This window comes from Corythoichthys intestinalis, chromosome 19, assembly GCF_030265065.1.
Source record: "Corythoichthys intestinalis isolate RoL2023-P3 chromosome 19, ASM3026506v1, whole genome shotgun sequence".
Lineage (NCBI taxonomy): Eukaryota > Metazoa > Chordata > Actinopteri > Syngnathiformes > Syngnathidae > Corythoichthys > Corythoichthys intestinalis.
This window is the reverse complement of record NC_080413.1, coordinates 90,093-114,670: the sequence shown is the minus strand read 5'-3', so window position 1 is coordinate 114,670 and position 24,578 is coordinate 90,093. Positions and strand designations below refer to the sequence as shown.

General features: G+C 44.1%; 2 protein-coding genes across 2 annotated transcripts in view; one reads left to right on the top strand and one right to left on the bottom strand.

Annotated features, from left to right (window-relative positions):
* hivep2a (HIVEP zinc finger 2a) overlaps positions 1–3,635 on the bottom strand; it is an 80,382-nt gene extending 76,747 nt beyond the window's left edge. The window contains exon 1 of the mRNA XM_057822082.1: positions 3,321–3,635. The gene's annotated coding sequence lies outside the window, so the exon portion shown is untranslated. The remainder of the gene's footprint in view (positions 1–3,320) is intronic.
* Positions 3,636–3,949: 314 nt separating this feature from the next.
* Positions 3,950–23,983, top strand: aig1 (androgen-induced 1 (H. sapiens)). The gene is made up of 7 exons (XM_057822920.1): positions 3,950–4,926; positions 12,852–13,255; positions 15,404–15,559; positions 15,627–15,728; positions 20,208–20,323; positions 20,407–20,573; positions 23,253–23,983. The coding sequence occupies exons 2-7, from the start codon at positions 13,115–13,117 to the stop codon at positions 23,270–23,272; spliced, it is 702 nt and encodes a 233-aa protein (XP_057678903.1). The 5' UTR covers positions 3,950–4,926; positions 12,852–13,114; the 3' UTR covers positions 23,273–23,983.
* The last annotated feature ends 595 nt before the right edge of the window (positions 23,984–24,578 follow it).

The following is a 24,578-nucleotide window of genomic DNA, read 5'->3' as shown; positions in this document are numbered from 1 at the left end:
ATGACTTTCTGTAGAGCATACTTGATGATAATATAATTTCTCTACGTGATATCATAATGGAGTAGGTTTCATCTTGTAACCGAGCAGTTCTTGATCGCGACAAAAGCAATACCTCAATGCTCGCCTGCACGAGACCCAGAACCTTCCACCTACTCCTTCCTTCCTACTAAAACGCCGTCCGACAACGTCCGCGTGCTGAGTGTCCTTCAAAATACTGGACAGGGGCCACCCTAATAATGTAATAAATTGTATAAATAAATGAAAAAAAAAAAAGCGATGTAACTCCCTCAACTACTTGAGGCACAAGTTGTTTTCTTAACTGATGAATTTATTTGAATCTCATCTTGTTAAAGATCCAAAAACACACCGCGAACACGAAAGAAATTATTACAATTAAAATAAACGCAAGATAAATACAATAGACAATCACATAAACATACAAAAATAAAGTAACCTAGTTGGCTGAGCACCATTTGAGGAAATTTGCTAGAGTTTTCTTTCCTTTAACTCGGCTTGTTAGCCTTCTTTGCTTGTGCTAACAGCTTGAGTCCACTTTCCTTGTCTGCTGAGATCGCTTCTTCTCTCCTAATGACATCGCTCAACGCATAGACAAGTGTAATGTACCCCCTACTGACACAAATTTGAATTGCACAAAACAACAAATGCGCAGAAATAAACACAATTACAATGTTGCAGAGACAAGCGATAATGGAGTTTCTCACGGCATATCTGTTGCCTGGTACACCAGACTCACCGCTGTTCCAGCTATTGAGTCTGGCCACCATTCAGCGGATACAATTTCCAGGGCGGAGCAAGCCACAGCAAACAGACAGCGGAGTGGACCAATCAGCGACGGGCAGACGTGACGCTAGTTAAACGACGAGGGCAGGACGAGGGATTCGCGCGCGGAAGTTTATTCAACATGGCTAGCGCGAGACAGACTGTTGTCAATGACTCGTGTCGATGTGTTTTTGGTCATTTAAAACTGATTTTACCGTGGATTGGAACATATTCCTCGGCTCCCCTGTTCACCATCTGTGTTGTTGTGGAGACGACTTCCGACGCGCAAGAGTGACGTTGCTCGTTAAGAACACGTCACGCAAATAAACGAATCTGATTTGTCGATTGATTTTGTACCTGCTCGAGAGGCCGTTAATGGGCTGGTTCCCAGACTTTTCTCTCAGTGTTTGAAAAATACAGGGAGAACAGTCTGGCCGTGCCAGGCAAGCACATCTGGCCAAGTCTCACGGTACACTGGTTGAAAAACACTGCTATAATACAGTGAGGACAGCTGCGGTCTATAGTCCAGTGCGGCTTATCTATGACCAAATGCCGTTTTCGTGTCAAATTTGATGGGTGGCGGCTTACAGTCAGGTGCGCCTTATAGTCTGAAAATGACAGGTTTTTTAAGTATACAATTGATTGACTGCGTCTCTGACATTTCGGAAAAACTACACCGTTTGAAAATGGGTTGAAAACTGCGCATTTTATCGTTATTTTAATGTACACGCTCCATTGACTGTGTTTTTTTTTTTTTTATTGAACGGCACTGACATAAAATGGCAGACAAGTGAGAAAGGGCGTCTTAGCATATTTCTAGTTAACTCTGTTTAGGGCAGTTATTTCGATACCATCAGTTCAATAAAAGTAATAATAATAATTATTATGGTTTTTAATGGAAATGGCCCAAAATCAACAGGAAGTCACACAAAAATCCCCCCAAAATCCATGGGACGTGACCCAAAATCAACCGGAAGTGAGCTGAAATGCGGCAGAATCTGCTGGAATTGAATAAAAAAAATTAGGAAGTCACCCCAAAATAACTGAAAATAAGCAGGTGACCTATCTATCGCTGCCAACGGAAGCCAATGACCTCTTGGTTGAGATTTCCACCAAGGGTTCTCGCATGCCGCCGTCTTAAGTGCCTGTTGCAAAAAAAGGAAAAAAAAACCGGGGAGCGGACGGGTCTAGTCAGCTTTACGAGGTCGAGCGCGAAAGCCTCCATTAGCGGTTGTCGCGTGGCCTGCGTTTTCTCAGCTTCTCATTGTTCTACTCCACCGAGAGGCCTCACCGATAGAAAACAAACAAACAAACAAACAAACAAACAAACAAACAAACAAACAAAACTCTCTGAGATTTCTCATTGATACTTTTCACTGTAACTGCTGCAGTGCAAAAAAAAAAAAAAAAACATAAATAAATATCGCTATCACGATGAGGGCTCCTCCACCCCCATATTTGCACAGTGAAATCATTGCGCTATGGGTATATTTGCACTCTTTCCACATGTATTTGCTCTTCTCACCAACATATTTTCTTTTCGTTTGTCCAGTTCTGTGACACGGCTTCGTATTCTCTCTTTGAAACAAAAGAAATATGAACTTATCCACCGCCAAGACGTCCGATCCATTCGAACCGGGAAGACTCGCGTTGAATTTCCAATGACGATAAGGATATTTGGACGTCTGTCGAATGATCGCTACCGGTCAAAATGGATTGGGCGTTTAGGAGCGTCAGCGGAAGGCAACGAGTTCATGGACGACTATTTCGAGATACGAGACATATGAAGGTTTTTGCATTTGCTGGCAGATCATATGAATTGGACGTCTACCGCCGTCAATGGCAGTCAGCGAGTTCAAAATGCAAAAAATAAAGTTGTCAACAACTGCCTGCATGGCGGACTGTGGAAGTGCAAAAACAAAGAAGTCATCGAGAATATCCGGATTCAGGTTGACTTTTTGACAACGAACAAGCGTTCGAATCAGGGGAGTCTACTGAAGGACGGCCGTCGGAGTCTCCCCGGCCGGGGCCCTTCTCTCGACGGCAACACGTCATGGAACATTCCCGGAACCAGCCAGCGCACCACCCACCAGCTTGGCTCCTCAACGCACTCTCGCAGAGGAAACAAACAGCGCATACACACTCGTCAAGTAACCGATATTGCACACTTTCCCCATCAAAAATGCACCAAGCACAAGCGCAAAATGGAGGAAAAGCCGCAAGCGAGTGCGTCTAAAGGTCACGAGAGGAAAAGGAAATGAAAGCGAGGCTAAGCCGAGCTCGTCTCGGCGAGCGACATTTGACAGCCGAGGCGGCGGGGCAAATTAGTGACAAATGAGCACCGGAGAGCGGCTGTCATGCCGGCGCCGGCTAGGCTTCCAGCCCGTGTCCGTTCGAATTCCTCGGGGTGTTACGCAACGCGGGTAATCTGCATGCGAGGCGAGGCGACGCGTGCCCGGGGTATTCCCCGCTGCGCCGCCGTCAACGAGCCCCCCTGGCCGGTGCCGGCCTCGGACGAAAGCGCTCCTTTCTGCGCTTACCTTATCTGCCGGCGAGAAGGGAACGTCGAACGGCCGCCGCGACGATGACACTAGTTCCGGGCGTGCTCCGGAGCTTGACACCGGAGGGCGGCGGCGGCGGCGGCGGCGTCAGCGAGGAATATCCGGAAAAGTTAGGGCGAGAAATCCTACCCGACAGAGCGGGCTTGTGTTGCCGGAGCTTCGCCGCCGCGCCAAGTCGGCCCGCGTGTGCGTGCGTCAGGGTGAAATCCGGAGACACGCGCACGCTCACGCGGGGTTATTCCGAGCGCCGCTTCCCAGAATAGAAGCGGCGGCGAAGCGGGAGTGACAGATAGACACTTTGTGAGCGCGCGCGCGCGCGCGCGTGACGTCATCGGATCCCCCAGCGCGCAACCGGGGAGGGGAGGAGCGCTGGCCGAGGACGACGCTGTGTCTGCCGGTTAGAGAGAGCAGGATTCCCCGGTCACCTCCGGAGCGACCCGTCTCTCTCACTTGCTTCCCGTCTGTCCTTTCGCAAAGTCGCTGATGCATTCGAAATGGATCTATACCTCTCTATCTTTTAAAAACTAGAAAAAAAAAAAATCATTTCTGGACATTAGGCCTGCGGATTTTCGGCCATTTGCTATTGATTTTGGGGATAGGCGAAGTTTGACTTTTGTGGCAGAGGGCCAAACATGTTGATGACCCCTAAGCAGTGTCAGCAATAAAATTAACTTACAAGATGTATGCTCGGATAGTAGCTTGGCCCATGCTCGTACATACTGGTATCCCAGCTGTGTGTGTGTGCGCGTACGCACGTTTTTCTGTCTCATGTAGTGGAGAAGTATACGTCGCATCCTTTTTGACTGAATATTCCAGCCAGGTTTTGGCTTAGCAAAGCAAATGGCAGTCTCTAAGGTGCAAGTCACATGATTTTTCTTCATTTCATTCATTTTTCTTTTGGTTTTATTCCTTTACAACTTTTGTGTACAACATTTTACCGGCAAAGGCTTAATTTTAAATTCATATACTATAGGAAAGTCAATGACATGAAATGACATTTTCGGCCACAAGGGGGCCATGCCCAGGCCCCCCCTTAATCTCAGCATGTTTGATTTTGGGCCATTTTCGAGTTACTACTACCTTGTTATCGCTTTGGCTGCCATCGACGGCGCTGGAAGTCCAATACCTTTTGGACTCATGAACATTCGTTCATTCGCCTCACCCGGTCCAAATGAATCTACACTCTAAAAAAATGATTCATGAGGCTAGTTGGTATGACTTGAAAACATGAGCTTTTTCAACATAAAAATGACTTTTTTTTACTATTCATTGTTTTATTAAGTTGGTAACTTCTTTTATGGAGTTAATCAAAATTAAATATTAAGAAAGACGTATTAACTTAAAAGTATATTGTTTTTGAATAAGCTTTTCTGCTTTCACGTAACAAAGGGAAAGATTAAGTGAGTGAAATTTAATTTCTATTCCATTATTAAGTTGGTGCAACTTCCTAAATTCCCATCACATGTGTATATTACCACGGGAAAAGAATTGGCCATTTTCTGCTTCGAGCTTGCGCCAGCCAACAGGTGGAAGAAAACGGCAATTAGGACGAACCTCGAATTCACCCTTGGATAAACTTCTCTCGGTGAGTAAATATATTTTTTATTTATTTTCTGAACTTTATGTACAACAGTAACCATCAGTCCACTAGCACATATGCGAACATTGTCGTTTTGTGTGTGCGTAAAGATAGTCTTTGTTAAATTAGCAAGTTTAAGTCGTATAATCCTCGACTTCAGATATCACACCACACTGAATAGGTCACCCCTGACAATAAAATTAATGGAGTAGGCAAAATTGGCTCTCCGTTTGTTTGTTTGTTTGTTTTATCCAGAAAATCGGTATTCAAATGAATTTATCTAGTATTACACAGAATGTCAATGTTCATATTTTTTGTTTGTGCGAGTTGTTTGTGAAAGCAATGTCAAAAAGGGTTCTCCATTATTGATCTTACCTTATTAAGTGAGTCAAACAGTGTTTGAGTGATGTTAATAAAGGGTATGCAAAGTTGTTTGAAAATAATAAAGCCACTTTGTTTAAAGATTTGTATAGATGAGAAAGGAGTGCTTTGCAATTTAAAAAAAAAAATGGGAGTATCAACATTTTGCAATAATTGTCTGTTATTCATCCATGTTTTCCGGCTCTCTGCTCAGTGGTGGCAGTGTGCAGCAGTTCTTTACCACAGTGTGTACTGTGTAGTAGGTTACGGACAACCTCCAGACTACGGTAAAAGTTGAACAGTTAATATACAGTGTTTCCCACCAATGAACGAGACTGTGGCGGCCCGTGGGGTAGTCGATGTACCCGTTTGCAATCGTGTCAAGTTACAGTATGCTAGTCCTACTATCACTCTCCTAAGAAAAAATATTTTAGCTGTAAAACAACGCATGCACACGCAGCAGCAATATTAATCCAAAAGAAATATAACAAAATGTTAGGTTTTGTGTTTGGTTTCTCCTTGTGTGACTTGTCCCTGTGATTACCCATTGCTCTCACCTGTGTGTGTTTTCCCAGTGTATCCTGCAATCTGCATCCACCTGTTCCTCGTCTCGTTACCCCTTGTCTGCGTATATAATGACCCAGTTTCTTGTCACGCCTTGTTGCGTCATTGTCTATGTCAATGTCTGTCTATGCGAACGTCAATTTCAAGTCCGGTCAACGCCCTCGTGTACCAGTCCCTCTGTTTAAGTAAGTTTTGGTTTTAACCTTGCCTTTTGATCCATAGTCTTTTTGTTTGTACTTTGTGATTTTTGTTAGTTATTATTAAAACGTTTTTTGAGTTCACTGCCACCTGCCTCGCTGCCTTTTTCGTTTTCCCTGCATTTGGGTCCACACAACCTGCCTGCCTGCTCGCGTCCCTGACACAAAATATTGATCAAATGAATGGTTTTACTTTAAAGTTTAGGTAGTTAAATTGATATGATATATATTTTTAACCATTTATGTATCGTTTTGAAGGTTATGTATACAGGATTTGTCTTGAAATGTTTATTGTATTTTCATTGAACTTTATTATTTGTATGGCAAGATTAATTATGGCAGGGGTCTCCAAACCGGTCCTCATGGGCCGCCGTGGGGCCTGGTTTTTGTTTCAACCGATCGAGTACCGACAGTTTAATTAATGAAGTTTCTGCTAAAACAAGCAGCAACTGACTGCTATCTACTGATTACACTTGTAAGACACCAGATTGGTGCATAGGTGTTGTCTTGTTTTGTTGGAATGAAATCCTGCGCCTGCTGCGGCCCTATGTGGAATAGTTTGGAGCCACTGAATTATGGCATAAATAATGAAGTCATTTTATAGACAGAGATATTTAGAGATATATTACAATCAATTGGATACATAAAACTTGCTTTGAAAAATAAATTCTTTCATTTGTTAGAGCTAGTAAAGAAAATGAACCCAACTCCAGTACAAGCCTTGCAGTACTTTGAGCGCCCCAAGTCAGACAGTCGCAGTCTAGACACATTTTCTTCATTTTCTCTCAAAGTGCACGAAATTGATGCATTTTACAATCAAATGTAAAAAAAAAAAATTCCCCCGGTTTGGGGTGTCATGCCCACGGACCCCCTAGGGGGGTCTGTGTTTCCCTTTGTATAGCGATTCTTGTGGGCTGGGCTGAGTCAAAGTCCACGGCTGCTTTTTAGTCCCAGTCCGCCCCTGCATGGAAGTATGACATACATCCATTGTGATTATTCAACAGATCAACGTACCTCCTTTACTAGGAGAAAGCGGCGAACCTGAAGGGGTTTTTGGTAGAACAGAAGAAAAGAGGGAGATATAGAGACATAAAAAGCACAAACAACAACAAGAAATACATTGAACGCTTACTCTAATTGACTATGAATATGTTGGAGCTATCGTTAGCTAGTTGTATTTCCGGTTGACACCGTGTAAGGAGCCTGATAACCAAGAAAAGAGGGGGGTTCAGAGAGATAAGTGATCGGAAGGGGTGAAGTGTACATCAATCAGCCTTGTGATCTAGAACTCAGTATTTGTGTGAATCCCTGTGTGGCGATTTTTTTTTTTCGTTGTCACCTCCTCCAGCCATCGTGTAGCACAGTTGACTCACTGACACTGAGCAACAACTGGTGGGGGCGGGTTGAGGGATTTCTCCATGCATTTTTGGGACATAAAAAAAAGCTAATACCTCATTGATGGAAAATTTTTGCAGTTTTGAAACCTTGACGTTTTCATACCACGGCATATCTTGAACATCGACATTTTGGGGCATTCCAAAGTCACATTATACATTTTTGGATCATTTCCTGATGATTTCATGGAATATGTGGGTCACTTCATGTTGATTTCAGGTCATTTTCTGTTGATTCACTACCTTGATCATTTAAGCAGGCACATTTCCTGATTTTGGGTCACTTCCTGCCCATTGTGGGGCAATCCGGGGTCATTTCCTGTTGGTTTTAGGGCATTTCCGGGTCACTTCCTATCGATCGAGTCACATGTCCTTCGTGGAAAGCTTCCATAGTGCTAATGTGACCGGAGCGTCAACTGATCTGCCGGTCGGAATTTGGCGTTTGGACGGACAGTAGGTCAAATATTCAGGTCAGGGGATTTCCAAAGGCATCCGAAGATGAGCCACGCACTGGGGAGTGGGAAAGACTTTCCCGGGGGCTTCCAAAAATATGCCGTCTGGTATGCGGGACGGAGATCCGCCTCTCAGGGATGCATGTTTGGAGGTGACCGCATTATACTGGACAGCAAATGAAAGACAGAAAATCGCATGTCTATCGTCATCGATGTGGCCGTTCGTTCGTTCGTTCGTTCGTTCGTTCGTTCGTTTGTTCGTTCGCCGCCACCCTCCCACTCAACGTCTACTAGCATGAAAAGAGCTTTCATCGTCGCTACTAAATTGGCCTGAGGGTGGCGGCCATGTTGGTAGGGGCATCAATGTCAATGCAGTCACATTAAAATGAAATCATGGTAACTATCTTATTTCTTACCCCATTTTTAAAAGATCTTCTCTTTACTCAATGGCTGCCATTGACAGAAATAGACGTCCAGTCCATTTGGAGTCGGAGGGAAGGCAGCCTCCCGCCGCAAATGGATTTGGACGTCAACTCATTTCAATAGACGACAGTAGCACGAAAAGACCGACCGACGTGGCGGCGACGTTCCCGTCAATGGCCATTATAGGGAGGTCATAACTAGCGCATTTCCAAACCAAGGATTATTGTATCCGTGTCAAAGCATCTGCTACTGCCTTAGTGGCTGCCACTGACGGCAATACACCTTCAATCCCTTTGAAGTGGGAGGGATGGCAGCGAATGAGGCCCTTCCTCACTTCACTCTAAAGTTAGAAGTCCAATTTCTCGCTTTCTTCCAGCACCTTTTTGGGCCAAATGCTAATCAGCACGTCAAAACCAAACTTTCTCCTTTTGGTCACACGTCGTAAAGCGGAGGCGAGTGCGCGCGTGCGTCACATTGCGGTCCGATGAGCTTTTGCGGCGGCAACCTTGTCATTTTCCCAACGGCGAGCTGCCAAAAAGACAGCGCATTATCGTCCGCTTCGGCCTAGAGGAGGCTCGTCGGCGCGTGACCTCGTCGGCGCCGACATTTGCATATCTGATTTCCGGGCGCGGAGAGGAAAGCCAATGCCGCGGGGCACCGACCGGGTCAGAATCACTTGGGTCACTTCCTGATCATTTGAGGTCTTCTCCTGTTTATTTTGGGGCATTTTCAGGTCGCTTCCTGGTTAGCTGCGATGGAAGGCCCCAATCCATTCGGACCGGGAGGGATGGCGGCGATTCGCTGATCGATGAACCGTTTCCATTCATGGCCGAAGCACGGACTTCATAACGATTGACCTGACACTTTTGCCATTCACTGCGTCACGCCTTCCCGCAGGGGGCCGCCCCAGACTACGCTTCATTTATTAGCAGTCGGTCACACGCAGCGATGGATTTACGTTGAAAAAGTAGGAAAGCTGTACCGCATACAAACAGGAAGGTTTGTCTCAGAGTGAGTTGTTGGAGGATTCAAGGTCATTATTATATTTTACGTACCATGCGTGCATTTTGAAACAAAATCAATGGGAGAAATTAGCCGCTACAGCATTGGCATTATACTTCGCAATATTTACGTAAAATATCTGCTAACTGCCCGTTTTTTTGCTTTTAACCAGGAATCGGGACTGTTTTACGTCCATATGTATAAAGAATTCAGGGATTTAAGCATTTATTCACAAGATTTTCAGCGGAAAAAGCTCTTTGTTGTACTAAGGGGGCAGCTTAACTAGCAGCACATTCGACATATTTACATAAAATAAATTCCAAGTGCACGGTTTTTTGCTTTTAACCAAGAATCGGGACTGTTTTACGTCCATAGAATTCGGGGATTTAAGCGTTTATTCACAAGAAATTTCAATGGAAAAAGCTCTTTGTTTACATATGGCGGCTGCTAACTATACACTTCATGAAAAAAGATGTTTTTTAGGAGCCGGAGAGGGTGAGGACGGCCCGATTCTCCAGCCTGAAGGTGCTGGCCAGGTGGGAGAACTACAAGTCCGTCAAGGCCGGCTACAAGTTGACCCAGAAGGTGGTCTTTCGAGAAGCGGAGCGTCGGGCTCATCGTGGCGGTCGTCAACCCCGACGCGGTCGCCGGGCTGAGGCTCCTCACCGTGACCACGGGCAAGGAGGAACACGGACCGGGACACGGCCGACATCCTGGTGATGTTCCAGAGGACAAAGGAGAGCTGGAGACGTTCCTCGAGCGGCCATCCCTCCCCATGGCCCACATGGCGTCTGTTGCTGTGGGACTCCCTGATGTGCAGGAAGCACAAGAAGTATAGGTTCCTCTCCCTTGCCATGCACCACAGTGACGGCTTCAGGCACCTGCTGGAGTCCCTCTTCGACTGTTTTGGTGCCAGCTTCTCCAAGGATGTGACTTCAGAAGCGAGGAAGAACAAGGCCTCGGAGTGGCCGGCCGGAAAAGGAGCAGAGTCCAGGAGGGCTGAAAGGAACGGGGACTTGCACAAGTCGAGGAAGCTGACCGGAAAACGCAAGACATAGAAAGAGGCTATGTGATTGTTGAAAGACGAGGCTCGCGTCCTGATTACACCATATGGATTACTTGCATTGCCGGAATTATAGGACTATCTCATACACATTTTATATGTTTATTTAGATTTGATGTTTTACATTTGAGAGTCACTTTTGAGATTTGAACTTATCCTACACTGTAAAGGGAGCTGCTCATTGCACAACTGTATAATGACAATAAAGGGCTATTCTATAATAAGTTGTGATTGTATATAGAATTTATTAATAATCTATTTATATATTATTTATAATTGATTCTGCATGATTTCCTCCAGTATTTAGTTTCTGATGTGAAAATTGATTTATTAACTGTTGAAACCTGCAGTAAACAAACAACAAAAAAAGTTGCTATTTTGGGCAAAACTCTATATGTTAAATACTGCTATTGATCCTGAAAATATAGGTGATTACCTCTGTATTTGGTGAGTTTTGTGCATGTAGTGTAAAATCTGAGAATTTTATAGCCATTTTAAATTTTGTTATACTAAAAAAAAAAAAAAAAAAAAAAAAAATAATAATAATAATTGGGATTTTATAAGGGAACGACTGAATGTTTGGATGCCGCTGCTCATGGAGACTCATATGCGCCTATGGTAGGTGCCTGTTTCGGTTTTAGGTCAGTAGCAGCTCTGGTTTGAAAATATTTGAAGTTTTTAAAATAGGCCCTCTACGGATTGGCCCCGTTTCCAGTGTCATGTCAAAATGTCATGAAGTCTATGGCAAAAGCATGAAAAGACCTTTCGTCGCCCCCACCAACATGGCCGCCCTGGGACCGTGTTCCCATCAAAGTTGATGCATTAAGTCATAATTTCCTGTTAGTTTATGGTCTCCAACCTATGGCCCGCCTCCACATTTGGTCCGGCCCTCTGAACAATACCAGAGAGCATTTTGATTTTTTTTTTCTTCTCAATAGTGTTATTCATTTCCTGGCCGTTTTCTGTGAAGAACTAAGAGAGGTTATTTGGTTATCATCTATTAGTGTTATTATTATATTATTATTTTTATTTTATTTACTTTTGTTCCGTGAAGAATCCAGAAAGGGTTATTTGATTGTGGCTTTCTGAAAAACAAGAAATTTGTACATTTAGGCACTCCTGCAATCGTCACACTTTTTCGGTTACAAACTGACCCCGGTCCCTCATCAGAGAAGGGAAAAGTTATGTAGCCCTCACAGGAAAAAGTTTGGGGACCCCTGGTTCATGGGTACGTACTTTGTGTTGATTGAGGGTCACATTCGGATGATTTTGCAGCATTCACTTTCTGTATAATTAGCGTCACTTCCTGCATATTTTCAGACATTTCTGTGCTACTTCCTGTTCATTTGGGTGTTTTTTCATGACTTTGAGGCATTCCTATGTCACTTCCTGTTAGTTTTGGAAGACTTATTGGTCACTTTCTGTTGATTTTGCGTCAGCCATCACCAATGAAGATTGTTTTTTTTTTTTTTTTTTGTAGGTCCAGGTTGAAAATGTGTAGGACTGAATGGAAATGTTGAATATGCCATTAGAAATAAAAGGGGCCATAGAAGGTTTTTGTCAAAACTTGACAGAATTGGACCTTTTTAGTCCCTGGCAAATCTATGGGAAGAAGTGTGCAGGCGCTGACTCGGTTCCTGAAAGTGACACAAAGCTGTGCTGTGACAGCTGACAGATGAATAATGCTTGCTCACGCAAGCAGGCAGGCAGGCAGGCAGGCAGGCAGGCAGGCACACACCCACACCCAAAGACACACAGTGTTAAGGACCGCACCTTGCGCAGCCTCCCACGGATTAGCCTTGTGAACACACTTGGGCATTGCATAACAGCTCGTTTCTGGCGCTGTCTCTTTAAATTTGCCTTACGCACACACAAACATCGTATCTCGAGGTGTGACACGTGGCTTACGTAACACCCGGAGGCTAAAGTTCAAGCTACCTGCGGGTAAAAGGGCATTTGCAACGGAGGAGTCAAAAGGCGCCCCGCGCTGGCCGTCAGCGGTACTGACACATTGCCCGTATTGAATGGTTATGACGTCACGTTTTTCGACCGGTGTAGTTCTTTGCATGAAAATTGGAATTTGGGGAAATAAATTCATCAATAAATATGCATTAAAATACACCTTTTTTTTTTTCTTTTTCAAATTTACTTTTAAACATTTGATTGATTATTGAATAAAAGACAATGTTTACATTGTTTTTCAAAGAAAGATAAAAGGGAAAAAATAGACGGCCAATTCGTTTAAACCGAGAGGACTGGCTTCTCATGTTTCACCTTAATATGAAGTTTTTCTTTTTTTCTATTTAAATAGAATTAAAATTAGAAACATAAAAGAGATGAAGTCCGTTCCTCCGCTGCTAACCCTCGAACTTTAAATGGATTGGACGTGTAGCGATGATGAGTTCAATTGTTTTTCTTCTTTTAAATAACTGAAAACGAATGTTTTGTTTTTTTCCCCGTCGTCCCATGTTTTCAGCGGAGGATGCTGCGACTCCTTCCCTCTCCCCTCCGGGCTCAAAAATCAGGAAAAGCGTGTCGTTCTCGTTCTCAAGCCGGAAACGGAAGCAGGAAGGAGAGGAGACGAGAGAAGAGAAGGGAAGAGAAGACAGGACAGGAGAGGAGAGGAGAGACGTGGCCGCTCTGTCGAGGCGCCCTCCCCGAAACCCCCCTGCCTGAAACGAGAGGGGCGCCGGCCGGTGGCGGCCGACCTAGCGACGGACGAAATCGGGAACGTGCATCATGGCGCTCATTCCCTCGCAGGTGCTCCGCGTCGCCATCCTCTTGTCCTACTTGTCCATCCTGTGCCACTACAGGGCTCTGGACATGCCGTCGCGCCAGACGTACGGAGGCAGCTGGAAGTTCCTGACCTTCATCGATCTGGTGAGGCTCGCCTGGCCTGGCCGCTAGCTTAGCTTCAGATGCGCAAACGGAACCGCCTGCTTTTGGCCTACCTACCGGCGCTTCTCACCTTCGCTACAAGCGCAGCTGTCGCGTGCGTGGAGGGAGGTGCGGTGCGGTGCGGTGCGGTGCGGTGCGGTGCGATGACGCCGTAGGGCGGGCGAACGAGCTAACATGTCGTCAGCCAAGCCATTCTTCTTCAACCATTTTCTTCCTTGCAGACAATTAGCATTCTTCTTTGTCTGCCACCTTTTTTTTCTTTCTTTGTCGCTATTTGGGGGCCATTTCAAAGTCGACGGGCTCTTTGCACATAGCGCAGTGACGTCATATCCGTCTCGGATTACCGCTGGGAAAACGGGAGCCTTTCTGCAGATATATTCCTTTTTAATGAGACCGGAAACGACTCCCAATTTGCCCTGAACCAACAGCAAGTGACACAAAAATCATCAGGAAGTAAACAAAATCTACCAGTAGTGACTCAAATCGGACCCAAATCAACAGGAAGTAACCTCTAATGAATAGGAAGTCAGCCGTCAAATGCCCCCAAATCAACAGAAAGTCACCCGGAATTTCCCCCAAATCTACCACAGGTGACCCGATATTATCGCCCAATCAACGTGAACGGTATTGCTCGGAAATCCGTAGGATGTGACCCACAGTGGTGTACCGCAAGCAACACGTCGCTTTTGCTCATGAATATTCATGACATTAGCAATTGTGGCTAGGCGCATCAACCTCCCGTTTGTCCCAAATAGTAAATGCATGGAAATAGGTCACTTTACATTTTTTCATTAATAACAAATCTTCATTCTAAAATTTCTTTACACTTCCACCTTATTAAAGTTGTTTTTTTACAACCGAAAAGGTAACAGCAGTGCGAGTCTGATACCGTTTTCATTTTTTTCAGGTCATTCATTGTCAGACAGAAACAGCACGGCAAAACGCCACGCTAAAAAATAAGTCAAATGGCTTACCTCTTCGTCCTCTGTAGGACCGTGGCCCCAACAATATGTTTACTGCATGTGAAATGTGAATGGCTTCACCTCGCTGGCGTTAAATTGGTGGTTTGGACGTTGATCCATTCTTCACAATTTTTCCTCCGAGTTTTTGGTTTCGGGAAAAGTATGAAGAAAACATCCTTCGTGTGTCGTAATCTCTACTCGTTTCTGCGAGTTCCATAGCGGAAGTGTTTGATCGGCATGTTCTTTTTTGAAAGATTACCGGAGAAAACGAGCAGAAATAACACGGATTGTATGCGAGGGTGTGTCTATAATGTCCCACTTCCGTGTTACGATGGCGACGTCACGGTCTAAAAATAGCATCCGTGCGGTACGCTATGTCCTAAACTCTACCGCGGGTGACCCGTTATGCCACAATCAACATGGCTGGTATTGCTCAGAAATCAATAGGAAGTGACCCTAAAACAACAGTAAGTGACATGAAATTGCCTCCACATCTTTCTAGGCGTTTTCAGCATAGCGAGAGTCGAGGGATTTGCCGTCGCGGCCGCGAGTGATCTCGAATTGGATTGACGGCGTAACGGCAAACTGCTTTCCTTGTGAAAACAATGCGCGCTCTCACACGGGCAGCGTAGAGCGAAAAACACAAGACGGTCATTGTTTTTGAGCGCCGGGCTAACTGGGGAGACGGTGAGCTCTCCAAATGATAAATATGTCCTTTTAAAAAATGAATTATATCCGTAACTATGAAATGCAGCTTGTGATATGGGGTCACTTCCTGTTGATTTTAGGGACATTTTGGTCCTGTTGGTGTGAGGTCACTTCCTGTTGATATGGGGACATTTTGGGGTTGCCTCCTGTTGATATCAGGTCACATCCTACGGATTGAAGGAATCTTGACCTTTTAGCCAGATTGCCGGAATGGCACGAGCCGAACCCGGGCCGTCATGTATCTCTTCTGCCCTATATTCTGCTTGTTCTCCTTAAACTATGGTAAAAGTGCTATTTATTTTATATTGGGCGTGTACAAACAGTAAATACGAGAAACAATTGATTATATTAGGTGTGTTAGAATGATTGAAACGGTTAGACGGTGCCTGCAAGAAAAGCTACTATCTCCTTCAGGACATTTCAGGGTCACTTCCTGTCGATATCAAATGGCTATTTCCAGGTGATTCAGGCGGTGTTCTTCGCCGTCTGCGTGCTGATCGACGTCTCCAGCCTGCTGACCAAAGGCGGGGCTAACCGAGAACAGGAGAGGCAGCTCCGCAAGCTGATCGGCCTGAGGGACTGGATGATGGCCGTCCTGGCCTTCCCCGTCGGAGCGGTGAGCGGACGCCGTTTTGCTCGAGTAGCCTTTGAGGAAACTCAATTGAGTGTCAACTCGTCTCCAGTTCGTGGTCTTCACCTTCTGGAGTCTCTATTTATACGACAGAGAGCTGGTCTACCCCAAAGTGCTGGACAACTTCATCCCTCAGTGGCTCAACCACGGCATGGTGAGTTGGCCGGGCGACCGTTAATTTGCCATCGGCGGCGCTAGACGTCCAATCCGTTTGAAGTGGAACGGATGGCGGTGTCCGACACCCTCCCGCTTCAAATGGATCAATATCAATAATTGACCATCATTTTCGGACTATAAGCCGCAACTTTTTTTCCCCTTCATTTTGAATCCTGCGGTTTATAGTCCAGCGCGGCTTCCTTTCTTCGGGTTAATAGGTAACACTTTATTTGACAGCGGTGTCATAAGTCTGTCATAAGACATAATTATGACATGACACTGTCATGGGCATTACTGAATGCTTATGACAGATATCGTTAAGTGTCATCCGGAAAATTATGTCACAAACTCCATTTATGTCTAGCTCGGATCTTTTACATCTAGGCCTGTCGCGATTTTAGTGGGCAATAAATGATCTCCTAAATTATTGCGATATGAGATATTATTGCGGCCCCCAAATTTTTTTTAACCAATTTACCAAAACACAGTGAGAATAGAGTAAGCACACCCATTTAAACCCAGAGATGTTTACTCTTAAATTCAAAAATAATTTTTAAATCACAACTAAAACCAATAGACAATGCCTCTTTTAAGTAAAAGACAACAATATTAATACCGCACAGAATGAATAAAACGGCTTTTTCAAGAAAAAATACAATTGCACAGAGGTATAAAGTTGTAGTAACACAAACAATTGCACTTTAACAACAACAGATAAAAATCGAGTAATTAAGTAGCAGTACCAAAAATGTGCCTTCAATAAGTATCAAACAACATTAAACAGCGGTCTCATCTCTTCAGCAATGTAGCGGACTACACTTTCCGTGAGGGAACGTGCGGTCTCGTTCGTATTTCTCACATCAAGCCAACAACTCTGTAATTGTCCATTCAGGTGACGAGGAAGGCTCCGCTTTTTGCCATGGTTTTCTTACCAAGGAGTGAAAACTAAAGTGGGTGATAGTAAGAGGCGTGCGAAACTTCCGATTATTCGCGATTTGGCCGTGGAAGCTTCGAGAAGCATTCGCAAACATCCATATTCCGATGATTTAAATATGCTAAGTCAAGCGGAACTAAAACACAGTCAGCACGGTCTTCGGGACGCAATGTGGAACGAACAGAGAGTAAATGTCATGTTCAGTTCATGCCGCTAGATGGAAAAAAATCAAATAAAAAATACACCCGAGTGCGGCCAACAGCTGCTACAAAGGTTGCTAGTTGCTACAAACGTACGGCCACATAATGCTACGGTAGATATCACATATATACAGTGGGGCAAATAAGTATTTAGTAAGTTTTCCCACTTGAAAAGATTAGGGAGGCCTGTAATTGTCAACATGAGTAAACCTCAACCATGAGACGGAATGTGGGAAAACCCCCCAGAAAATCACATTGTTTGATTTTTAAAGAATTTATTTGCAAATCAGGCTGGGACGCGAACCCACGACGCGCCCCATATTAACAGTGCATGGACGCTAACCACTGCGCCAATAAAGCTCGAGCCAACGGCGCAGTTGTCAGCGTCCCTACTTGAAGGCATCGGAGGGAAGGTTTTCCACGCACCGCTTCACACACGCGGACCTGCGTGTACCCGTCACATTGGCTGTAACGGAGCCCAAACGTTTTCTGTAACTCTTCACACACTGTCGCTGGTATTTTGGCCCATTCCTGCATGCAGATCTCCTCGAGAGCAGTGATGTTTTGGGGCTGTCAATGATGCAGTTGACGGCGATAGTTGTCCAATCAATGAAATTTCCCCTTTTTTAAAAAAAGTCATATTAGGATGGCTGTCAACCCTCCCTGTCCAAATGGATTGGACGTCTGAAGCTGTCAATAACGTCCAATTAGTTAACACACTTTGCGGCAAACTCCATTGGGAAATTTAAGACTTGACAATGCTACGTACCAGTCCAAATGGATGGAACGGATGTCCGTCGCCGTAGATGGCAGCCATTTATGAAATAAGGTGAAGGTTATTGATGAGTTTAGAAAGTTTTTTTCATACGGCAAAGTCAAAATCGGACCATTTTTAAAGAAAAGGTTCATCTTGAAAAATGTTATTTCCTGTTGGCGCAACAACGCACTGGGCTGGCCGGCGTGCGCCTGCTTGCAAGGTGAAAAGAGCGGCGCTCGCCAGAAAGTGACGCCATCGGTTGCTACGGCGCGCTCGCCAAGGACCAAAACAACGGCGACCCGCGTGTAAATATTTTGCTGTGTTCCGCGGTATCGACGTGTCGTGTTTGTACGGTCGTCGTGGCGACCGAGCCGCGATTGAGCGGGGCCCGAAAGGCCAGGCTTTCTTACACAATCCCCAAATGTGCTTACTGCAAAAGGCGGGAGGAAGGTGGAATATTAGGGCTGTTGGATTTTTGCCTGACAAGAAAATCCCAATTATTTTCTCTTAAACCCGATTTTTCGATGACAATTCTTTGGCAAAATAATGACAAAGTACAATGGTACCTCTATATGCAAATTTGTTCCAGGACCTTGTTTGTAAGTATGTCGAGCAGGGTAAGAATACATTGTAATTCCATGAATTCATTCCACAGCCTAATAACCAACACTTAATCCTTAATAAATACTGCCAATACTATTACAAATGGCAATTACGCAGAGCATAACAAATACTGCACATTACTAGGCCTGCAAGCAGGACCGAATGGGCCCTCGCATTTTGGCACAATTTGAACGGCGCGCAAACTCGGACGGCACGCAGATCAGGGTGATGACAGATCGTCCCTCTCTATAATCATCTCATGAGAACCTAATATGTTGAAAACTCGCCTGTTTTTTTGAGCGTAGAAATACATTTGCACAACTATGAGGGGAAAAAAAAATACCAATTTGAGACAGTACTACAAAAGAGGGGGCGCTACTGAGTTGTGCAGCCACGCCCTTATTCAAAACCAAAAGGAATCTTAGAATTGGGCCAATTTGACCAAGTGTGGCAAATTCCGTGGCTCTGTAAGCTGCGTGCGTCGGTGAAAAAAAAAAATCCACTTCCTTTTAATGGCGAACAAAGTGTCGTCACGGCAACAGACAGAGACGTATGGACACGAACCTCAAAATGTAGTATTACAAAAGGTCTTTAAAGTACAACGGCCAACCTGAAAAGAACCGGACATGTATAAGTAAAGTGAGTGACTTTCTGTTGCCACTAGTTGGCGCTGTTGGCTTGATGCAAATGACCCCTACAGGAACCTTCAGGGTATCACTCTCACCAAGCACAGAAAGTTTGGCGCAGATACGTTCAAAATTTGTGGCGAGACTAAATGGCGACGATCAATTTACCTTTCCCGTTTGGACCCCTCCGCTTCAACGAAACTTCAATATTTTTCATCAGGCACGTGAACACGTGTCTTAAGGCTCCCCTGATGCAGGTTTGAGGCCAATTGTTTTTTTCCCTTGGAGGGGGAGCCGGTCTCCTGTTCCAACTAGGGGGCGCCAGGCCTAATGGGTAATATTTCAATGCGGACGTGTTCAGGCTGGGATGCCCCTCATACATGCCAGATATGAAAAAGACTGCACCTTGTATCAGGGCGTTGTTAGTCATTTACTGAATTTGGCGTGTTCCCCAAAAAATGGCCGACTTTGGCACCCCGCCAGGTCAGGCCCATGAATGAAAACTCGCCATTTTGATAACTTAAGATCTCATATGTCTCATGAACAGTCTCACCAATTTTGAGGAGGATCCAACTAACTCCCTAGATGACAATGTCTGAAACGTGCACCCTGTAAATTTCATATTCGATCCAAAATACCCGATTTCCTGTTGGGTTTGGAATATGGGTGCGAGAGACTTTTTGGAGTGGTTTTGCACAGCTTATCAACTCCCCACTTTCATCGCTCTACAGTATGTTGAAAAAAGCCTTATATGAGAGGCCTTTTTGAAAGTCTCAAGGGGTCGCCACTGAGCCATTTTGTTACAGTTTTTTCATAATGTTGCAAAATTCTCCAAATGTACGCAAACCCGCATGTATGTGCAAATTTTGGTGAGTTTTCGAGCATGTTCGGGCCTCCAAATTGGCTATTTTCATTTGCCATGAAAAAAAAAAATCCTTTGCATTCCAAAAGGGCTCTCGCGCCAGTCGGTGCTCTGGCCTTAATACATAAAAAGCGGAATACAGTATAGTATAATAATAATGTAACGAATCGGGTTCTAATGTGGCGGATGTGTTTTGCGTGCTGTACCTGAACGCACCGTGTGGCTGACGTGACATTTAGATGCGGTAGAGGTTTTAACGTTCTTATGTTGTTGGCGTCAACTGTGGCGAACAGTAGGCTTGTTGTGTTGCACGAGTTGGGAAATAAAAACCTGACAAAGCTGGCGATTTCTTTGGCGATGTTCCCACAATAATAAGTGTCAGCTTAATTTAAAAAGACTGGGAACGGAGGAGGATCGTCGAGATCGTAGCCATTCTACGGCCGTATTTTCCAGCCAGTTCATTTATGAAAAGTGTTGTTTCCTGCGCACTTTCAGCACACCACCGTGCTGCCGTTCATCCTCATCGAGATGCGCACCACCCGCCACCGCTATCCCGGCCGCCGTCGGGGCCTGGCGGCCGTGTGCATCTTCGGCGTGGGCTACATCCTCTGGTACGTCCTGTTGCTGAGTTTTTTTTTTTTTTTTTTTTTTAAAACAAAAATGTAAAAAAAAATTTTTTTACACGGGTGCATAGGACTTGCTGGGTGCAGCGGGTAACGGGCGTGTGGGTGTACCCGGTCCTGGAACGCATCACGGCGCCGGCGCGCCTGCTCTTCTTCTCCGTGCTCACCGCCGTCATTTGTGTCTTTTACGTGCTGGGAGAAATACTCAACGGCTACATCTGGTACCAGCCGCACACAGGTAGGAGTGTTCACCAACACTTGCGCCGAAACCGACATTTTTTTTCTTCTCATACTTAAAATTTGCATAATCCCACTCGGCAATGTAGTCATTTCTATCACGGCTCGGTCAGACGCCGCTTCACACTCATTGCCTGCGCCATTGATGTCGCTACACGTCCAATCCATTTGAAGCAGCGAATGAGCGTTTGTTCCCTCCCGCTTCAAATGGATTGGACGTCTGTAAGTGATAAACTCCTTTCAATAGACGGCGTGAGCACAAAAAGACATTTCGCAGCCGCCCAGAGGCTACGCACGCTTTATGTCGCCACTAGCTTAAATTTGATCAATGTCCATATGCTGTCCTCACTTAGAAGTACTGCTGCAACGATTAACTTGAGTAATTCGATTGAAAAAGATTCAAATGAAATTTTGCCGCTTCGAGTATTCGTTTAATTGAAGTGGCGTTGTAATAATTTGGGTGGATACACTGCCCTCTAGTGGCAACAGTGAATGAGACAACTCATTTTACATGGCTGAATCCAGCTGCTCCCTGGTAAGACCAACATAAGCTAAGTTTTTGTTTGAGCTAATGCATTCCTAATTTAGTTTCTAGGTATATTTAGCTGTTTTTGTGGGAATGTGTTTGAAACATTTGGTAAGACCATTGTAAAAAAAAAATTTTTTTTAAATTAGCATTTTATAGCATTTAAGCTAACGGATTTTTGCTATATAAATTAGCCAATTGTTCTTTTGTTGTAATTAGATCCTCATTTATTCGTTTTTTTATACTGTCTGAAACTCAGGTATTTTAATTTTTTTATGTTCCTTATTCGATTACTCAATTATTCGAACTAACTAGTTCATTTATTATTTGACTACTAAAATAATTGGAAGCTGCAGCCCTACTTGGAAGCGTCTTTTTTCCCAACCTACACAGCTAGTTTACGACGCTTTAATAATCACTTCTTCCTTTTTGTTCTTATTTATTAATAGAATGGTCTCAAACCATTGTCCTCTTAAGACTGTCGTAAAACTACAAAAAAAAACAAAAAAAAAGTACATGAGCATTAGCAACAACGTTAGCTCGTCAGACAAGTTCGCTAAACATAAAAAACGTCTCAAACAAAACATTTCTCTTACTAACAGATTATGTTCATTCTTTTACACATCCATACTTACGGACAAATCTTGTCCAGGGATCATATAAGCACAACATTACAACGAAGGCTTCAGACCAAGACGTCGCACAGCCATATTGAATTGGCAAGAATACCCTCGTGAGGATAAGCGGCTCGGAGAATGAATGAAGAATAAACCGTGTCGCAAAGCGACCACGAGAGGGCGCTGTAGGACAGCACAAAAGACCCCGCTGCAAAACTTGCCAAAAGGTAGAATAGTCAAAGCATCAAGGGCGCAGGTTTGTATAGGGACGGTAGGGAGTCATGACAAAACACTAGCAACTTTTCAGGATGCTGAAATTGTCCCCACCAACTTTTAAACAACTTTATTTGCGTTATATAATGGCTTCAGGTATGGAGGTCATTTTCATATGTTTTAATTGTTGTAATTGACCCTACCATTATTAGGTGAATTATTTTCATTATGTTCAGATTTACATGGTACCTCTTTTCACTTGCTAAATGTGCCGGTCCATTTCCCCCCCCTCCTAAACGCACATTTGATTGGCTGATGACTTGACTACCAACACACACATTAAATATAAGTGATATTAGATTTTTGTTTCAGTCAGCAGCAGCCACTGTAAGAAATGTTTTGGAAGCAGGGAAGACACCACTAATTTTGCTACTGAAAGTCCGACCTGCATCAGAGTTAGTGTAACATTATACTGTGTGAACTTGCTAACCTGCAGAACTCCAGTAGGTAGCTGCTTAGAGGTGTCCTCCTGTATGTGTTTTCTACTGTTAACGTTAAACTGTGAGAAAGGTAGTTTTACCCCCTTCTCCCCAATTTGACTTTTTATTTATGTAGCCTTAAAGCAGCCCACTAGAGCTTTCATTTTTTTGTTGTTTGGCTGTGCTTGTGGACAAAAGCAGTAGAGTTTTTTTTACCTGAAGGACGGCTCCATTTAAAAAAAAAAAATTTTGTTCATCCCTGACAAATTGTTTTTTCAGTGATATTGTTTTTTTTCTTTAGATAATGTGGAGTGGTCTTAAGACAAATGTTTATTTTTTTGCATTACCGGATAGTTAAGAGATGATTAACAAGCTTGTATTTATTGTGTATGTTAATGCCATTTAAATTAGCTCATGAAATTTGGACATTTTTCCCTGGAAGTTTTCAAAATCTTTTTTGAGTCATTTTTGAAAACAAAGGTTTGAATTGAACGGTGTAGGCTGAACCAATACACATAAAAGTAGTAATGCAGATTTATTTTGCATTGATCCCCGTCCCCGGCAAAAAGTGTACCTTGTATCGTCCCTACCATTGTTGAGACCAAACCTACGCTCTTGCAAAGCATGTTATTTAGGCGTTGTCCGCCTGCCGTCGACGGCACTAGGCGTCCAATCTGTTTGAAGTTGGAGGGATGGCGGCAAATGGCGCTTCAAATGAATTGGAGACCTAGTAAAATGGCCTCAAGGTGGAGGCCACGTTCCCATTAAAGTCAATGCATCGACGTCATTTTTATTCAGCGGTTGGCTGAAAATATAGAACAATAAAGACTGTCTCCCCCCTCCAGCAAAGGTCAAAGGTGAGTGAGTCACGCTCAGCCCACCGGGAGATTTGTGAGCTCTGATGGCCGTCCTTCAACAGCAACAAGCCTGCGAAGTGGACTCCCAACTTTTTGACAAGTTACTTGAACGCAGCACATTGACAGGTCAAGTGGATTCTGGTTTTGTAACCCTTTCTAGGGCACCGATTGGCTGCCATTGACGGAGCTAGACGTCTAACCCATTTGGACAGAGACAGAGCGAACGAACGTTTGCCCCCTCCCAGTGCTAATGGATTGGACATCGGGCGCCGTCAAGTGTTGCAATATTTGAATTTAAAGCCGGTCTTCCCAGTTGAACCTATTTTAGGGCTCGCTCAATTTTTCAAAAAATATTGTTTTAGTGTCATAATAAGCAGTGTTTATGTCTCCTGGAAATTCACCAGGATGCACAAATATCAACGGGACGTGAGGCTAAATGAACAAGAAGTGACCTGGGAATTGGGACCCAAAAAAAGAAGTGGTAGTCACTTGCTCTATAAAGGGTTAATATTATTATGGGGGTGCTTAGGTGAGATATGAAATGGGATAAGTTACAAGTTTTTATTTTATATTGTGTGCTGCTGCTTGTTGATGGGAGGAAAATGCACAAATAGGATGCTGAACTAAACTTCATATTTATGCGATCAAACTATGAAAGTCATTAAATGTTTTACTTTATGTCTATTGTTTTCATATTTTAAAAGATTAAACCAATCAAACATTCTTTGTATTTGATCCCCCCCCCCCCCCCCCCCCCAAAGTTACAAAGTTAATGGCAACCTTGCAATTCTGGTAGATGATGCTCAAGTTCTCCCAGAAAATGATTGCGATAACAAATGCTTTGGTAGTAATATCTTTATTTATTTTGCTTGCAATGAGAAAAAAACAAGAGGATGGAAAAAAACTTAAACCGTTATCATTTTACACAAAACTGGGCCAGACCTTTGAAAAATCATGTGATACTTCTCTAAATTGTGTAATAATTACCGACACCTGTTACTTACCTGTGGCCATAACAATCACACTTGCAGCCAGTTCAAATGGATTCAGGTTGACTCCACCGCTGTCCTGTGTGTACCGCATTGAGCATGGAGTTAGAGAAAAGACCACGTTACTGTCTGAACTTGAGAAGCAAAATGGGAGGGAGCATGGGCAATCTCAAGGCTACAAGTCCATCTCCAAAGACCTGAATGTTCCTGTGTCATCAATAAGTGTGAAGCCCACGGCACTGTGGCTAACCCTAACCCTAGATGAGGACTGAAAAGAAAAAATTTCAACGAAAGATTGTGCGGATGGTGGATAAAGAACCGACTC

Excerpts from the sequence above, each read along its gene's own strand:
- aig1 (XM_057822920.1), top strand. The coding sequence starts at position 13,115 with ATGGCGCTCATTCCCTCGCAGGTGCTCCGCGTCGCCATCCTCTTGTCC. Across the intron at positions 20,324-20,406 it reads GGCGTGGGCTACATCCTCTG|GACTTGCTGGGTGCAGCGGG; the intron begins GTACGTCCTGTT and ends ACGGGTGCATAG. Across the intron at positions 20,574-23,252 it reads CTGGTACCAGCCGCACACAG|CAAAGGTCAAAGGTGAGTGA; the intron begins GTAGGAGTGTTC and ends TCCCCCCTCCAG.